The 5,282-nt window shown below is 35.7% G+C and overlaps 1 protein-coding gene across 1 annotated transcript; it reads left to right on the forward strand.

Moving 5' to 3' along the window:
* Positions 1-1,388: 1,388 nt before the first annotated feature.
* On the forward strand, positions 1,389-5,074 carry LOC113643139 (claudin-18-like). The gene is made up of 5 exons (XM_027147211.2): positions 1,389-1,827; positions 3,055-3,219; positions 3,315-3,447; positions 3,536-3,643; positions 3,779-5,074. The coding sequence occupies exons 1-5, from the start codon at positions 1,608-1,610 to the stop codon at positions 3,915-3,917; spliced, it is 765 nt and encodes a 254-aa protein (XP_027003012.1). The 5' UTR covers positions 1,389-1,607; the 3' UTR covers positions 3,918-5,074.
* Positions 5,075-5,282: the final 208 nt, after the last annotated feature.

A 5,282-nucleotide genomic window follows, 5' to 3' on the forward strand; every position in this document is an offset into this window, starting at 1 on the left:
AGTTGCATTAGTAGCTATAATTTGGAAAAGGATTTATATATATATATATATATATATATATATATATATATATATATATATATATATATATATATATATATATATATATATACAGTGTGTGTGTGTGTGTGTGTGTGTGTGTGTGTGTGTGTGTGTGTGTGTGTGTGTGTATATGGTGCCTTTGTAATGCCCTGGTGTCCCATCCAGGGTGAAAACACCTAATTTGGGCCAATGTTACCGATTGTCTCTGGATCACCAATCACCACCAGGATAAAGTATTTATTCATGCTGAATGAATGAATGAATGACTGAATGAATGCAGAGTGGCACAGCTGGTCATTTTGCCATCTCACAGCTCAATCCAGTGTCTCTCTGCTGAAACAGCTGAGCATTCTGCTGATGATCTGTAGAAACTGATAATGGGTCTAAGGAAACCTACTGTAAGTCTAGGTGATGGTGGTGTTAAACAAATCTGTCATGTGATATGGGTGTTTTTTTTATTATATTATATATAAGTATATTACAAACATCTCTCACTTTAACTGTAGTATCATCCATAACACTAATGAATCCTATTAACATGTAAGTCATTGTTTACCAAACATTAATGAGAAGTTTAATCACAAGGTTGAACTTTTGATCTTTGGAGCATAACAATTTCTCGAAACGTTGCTTGGAAATAGCACATGATCCGTCATTTGTGTTATGCTCTTGTGAGTGAGTAATGTAGTATCGACCAGCACTGGTTTCAGTTCACAATTATGACACGTGTTTACATTTGTTGCCTGAGAAGAAACATTGCTTTTTGCCATCTATGTAGCTGAAATGACTCAATGCCCCATCTAGCCAGCAAACATGCTTTTTCTCATTGTGCTAGGTAAAATAATGAAAAAACAGTGTCATTGTTTACTATTACGTTCCTATATTCCTTTAATATGAATAATCTAAGCTTGATTCAGTGTTAATAATACAGAAAAAAGATACATTGTAAGATTGTAAGATGATGTTATATAAAAATGAGAAAAACTTAACCAGTTATAAATGGGTATATAAACAGTTTCCAAATGAAATAAAAAATAGCAAGCAGGACTTAAAACCAATGAGTCCACAAGTTTCTGTATAAAATGGTGAAACAACAGCAATTTCAAATACTCTCAGAATACAACTCGATTATTTTTGTTGATCTGTATTCATTATATATCCTGAATTTACTCTACAAACCCTTTCATTACAGCATATCTTTCAAAATGCATGATTAGTGCTGATTTGTTTGTTTTCATAAAGGAACAAAAATGCAGACAAGAAGTATCACAAAAGTAGAAACTTCCACCCCATTAAAGTTACTTCGCACTTTTGCTTATCTACGTTTCGATACGGTTTCGTGTTGTTCCGTGTGCAGCCTTTATTCTAACCGTTACCCCAGAAGTCCCACCCTGTACCTGATGGAGGTGGAAAAGCACACAATCTGAAGAGAGGTGTAGTCATATCTAAGGTCAACTCCATCAGAGCTAGAACATTTGTGTAGACTGAGGTTGAGCCTAGCAGCAGCCGTACAAACTAGTTTGTAGTTTTGTTTGTACAACATTCGAGGAGTGTGAGCAGACACCATGGCGGTGACATTATGCCAGGTGATGGGCTTTGTGCTGGGCCTTTTGGGGCTGGGGGGCATTGTTGCTGCTACAGCCATGGACATGTGGAGTACGGAGGATCTGTACGACAACCCCGTCACATCCATCTTCAGCTACGCGGGCCTGTGGAGGTCCTGTGTAAGACAGAGCTCGGGATTCACTGAGTGCAGACCCTATTTCACCATCCTGGGACTTCCAGGTAATGTTCATGTTTGAATTTTGATATTTTTATAAATGTATATTGTTTGAAGTAAATGAAAGAAACTAAATGAAAGAAAATTTATGCCAGGTCACTGATTATAGTTACAAAGTGAAATTAAGTGAAAAAAAATCGAAAGAAAAATACGTTATCTCCATTTATATTATAATAAATATCAAAATATCAAAGTCATTTTAAATTGCAAATCTACCAAAATAATCAAATTTTACAAAATGACACAGAAATGTCTTTAAAAACAAACAAACAAAAAAATAAAAACATTGCATTTTTAGAAATAAAGAAAACTGATCCTGGCACAATGCCTCATGTTGACACCATTAAGCCATGAAAAATTACACCATTAAGTGTTAAGGAACAAAGACACACCCTTAATGGCTCGGTTGCGGAAATAGCTACCCAAAATCGTCACCCCATACCTGAATCTGGGAAAGGCACACAATTTTGTACAAACATGTGATATGAGCATTAGATACACACTGATAAGAAGCTGTTCCAGTTTCAGCCAAGAGCTCAGGGGTGGGCAGAGACTGGACAGATGAGCATCAGTGATAACTGACAAATGGCTGCGTTAATGCTACAGCTAATAGGCTTCATGTTATCAATATTAGGGACATTTTTGATCAGTTCTGCAACAGCTATGGACATGTGGACTATTGAAGACCGTGCTTTTACATTAGTAACCAGTATTTATACATACTATGGCCTGTGGTACTCGTGTGTAGGGACAGAGTACGGTACCACACAATGTCGGCCATATTTCACTATTTTGGGGTTGCCTGGTGAGTAAAGAAAAAAAAGACAAGTGAATAAATATCAAAAGGGTATAAAGTCAAGAGGATATCAAATTAAAGGTGTAATTTTATGTTAAACAGCATGTGCTTGTTTTCTGGGTGTGACTCCTGATAAGGCTTTTTCTTTTGTTTCATGTAAAGAATTATAATGCTTAAATGAACATCTCTTAAACTGGGACTACTTTAGAAATTGCTTTTATCTTTGGAGCTTAAACAGTTCACTAAAATATGGACACTACAAAATAGCAGAAATGTTCTTGGGGTAAATTATATTAATTGTATTATATTTTAACCATCATATACAATTTATGTTGCACAAAAGTTTCTGATATATGATGTATAGAGATGTACTATAATTACACTTAGTATTGTAATATTAACTCTTTTTCATTGTTGTCCATTGATTGAACTTCAGGCCTATTCCAAGGAGTGAGAGCACTTATGATTGTGGGCATTGTTCTTGGAGTAATCGGAGCCCTCATTGCCATTTTTGCCCTTAAGTGCCTCAGAATGGGCAACATGGAGGATCGTGTGAAAGCGACCATGACTCTGACTTCAGGGGTCATGTTTGTTATTGCTGGTGAGATATGTTTATTTTCCCTCATCAATATTTTATTCTTCCAGCTATAATGAATTCATAAATTGTTAATGCATGCTACATTTTCTACTCTCCAGGGATTTGTGCCATTGCTGGGGTTTCCATCTTTGCCAATTTGATCGTGACCAACTTTGCGCTCACTACCTTTACCTCACCTAATGGCTTGGGTGTAGTTGGCTCTGGTCTTGTTGGATCACCGCTTACGCCGAGGTAGTAGAATGACACACACTGAACTGCACAAAAAAAAACAGTTTTAATACCTTGGTTATAACATGGTTATTACCGATGTGTCTGTTAGATACACGTTCGGCTCTGCCCTGTTCGTTGGTTGGGTCGGTGGCGGCGTTCTGTTTGTTGGTGGTATCTTGTTGTGTTTGGCCTGTCGTGGACTGATGCCTGAGAAACGGTGAGTTTGAACTCCAGTCACAGTAATCTCTTTAAATTCCTCTTTACTGCAACACATCTTTAACATTACACACCAGTGAATATTGATTATTTATCTTCATAGTTAAAGTAACTGTGTAATAATCTTTGGTTTAAGCTATGAAGGAACGGCGTACAAACCTGCAACCCAAAGTGGCATCTACAGGTCAGAAGGCTATTCCAAGAACCATAACAGCTCCTACAAGGCTCACAGCATAGACGGCAGACCGACCAACCAACGATTTGACTATGTTTGAAACTTGCTAATAGGCATAAGTGACCATGAGATATTAATACAGCCAGATTAAAGTGAAACAGACACAACACAATGCCCAAAGCAATATGCATGTAATAGTAATTACTGTAGAATCAGTTCAGAATAATTCTATAACAGAGGAGAATTTATAAAACACATATACAAATGAAATAGAATAGAGCTTAAAATCTCTGCTAGAGAGAAACCTTTTGGACTTTTAGGCTGAAGTCTAAGCAGAAAAAGGATTCTGCCCATGTTGAAAAGAATGTAACGATGGTATTTTAGGTATTTTCTTCTGTTCTTTATTCTGGTTGTGTTTTTCTGGGAAACTAGTTTTTTTTTCAAACCTTTTTTTTGTAGGTTTCTATTCTGTTTATGTTATGCCGGTTAAAATGAAAACCTATGCACTTAGAGCTCTACAAGGGTGCATTAGATCTTGACATAAGTTTTAGGACTTTGCTGTTTAGTATGTTTTCTTTTGTGCTTATGAAACGCACGTTTTTATACTTGCTTTACAATAGTGCATTATTTAAACTGTTCAAATATTACAGCTTCCTAACATGTTATAGTTTATTTCTGTTGTACTTATTGTATTTGGTTATAAAATAGTGTATTGTTGTTCTGAGTTGTTTGGCCCACATGCATCCATATTGTCTTACTGTATGCTTTTCTGCTGTGGACCAGTTGTGTCCTCTGTAGGATGAGACATCCCTGTGCTTTAGAATCCAGAATAATAGAATAGAATCTGTCATGTGGGACAGACGAAGTGTGGGCCGGCTCTTTCCTTATTTACCATATAAGTTTAAATTAGATAATACTTTCTATTGCTAAAATAAAGCTATACCATTCTCTATACAAACATTCACTTGTTTCACACTTTATTTTCAGCAGCTATTTACCACTTACATAAAAGATGTACTTAAAATGTGTAACACCTGTTCATGACTAAATTGAGATTCTTATGAAGCATAAACATTTTGAAACATTGCAATTCTATGTTTCAGATGCAAAATTCTTTACAAAATTCTACACCACACATGAATAGAAATGTCTATATAAGTAAGTCTATAAAATGTCTATATACTCTAAATAATAAAAATACTGAAATAGTTTTTGGCTCCAAATAAAAGCCAAAAGTGTTTGCAATCTAGGTAACTTCAAGGTGGGAGTTATCAATCAGGGCTTATTCTTGACAGAAAACAGTGAAATCCTTTAGTGATGAAAAAGTCTCTCTTACTGTACCTGAGAAACAGCCCATGTTACGTCTGTCAGCTTTTTTTCTTCATTAAAGATTTTTATAGATGTATAAAAGATGATATGTAGTAAAGATGTATATGGGTTCTCTATTTTTGTCTGTATTCCAGTA

This window comes from Tachysurus fulvidraco, chromosome 5 (assembly GCF_022655615.1).
Source record: "Tachysurus fulvidraco isolate hzauxx_2018 chromosome 5, HZAU_PFXX_2.0, whole genome shotgun sequence".
NCBI classification, from domain to species: Eukaryota; Metazoa; Chordata; class Actinopteri; order Siluriformes; family Bagridae; genus Tachysurus; species Tachysurus fulvidraco.

What these genes read in the sequence shown, in the direction of transcription:
- LOC113643139 (XM_027147211.2), top strand. Translation starts at nt 1,608, where the DNA reads ATGGCGGTGACATTATGCCAGGTGATGGGCTTTGTGCTGGGCCTTTTG. An exon ending in CACCATCCTGGGACTTCCAG is followed by an intron (nt 1,828 to 3,054) that starts GTAATGTTCATG and finishes ATTGAACTTCAG; the next exon opens with GCCTATTCCAAGGAGTGAGA. An exon ending in GGACTGATGCCTGAGAAACG is followed by an intron (nt 3,644 to 3,778) that starts GTGAGTTTGAAC and finishes CTTTGGTTTAAG; the next exon opens with CTATGAAGGAACGGCGTACA.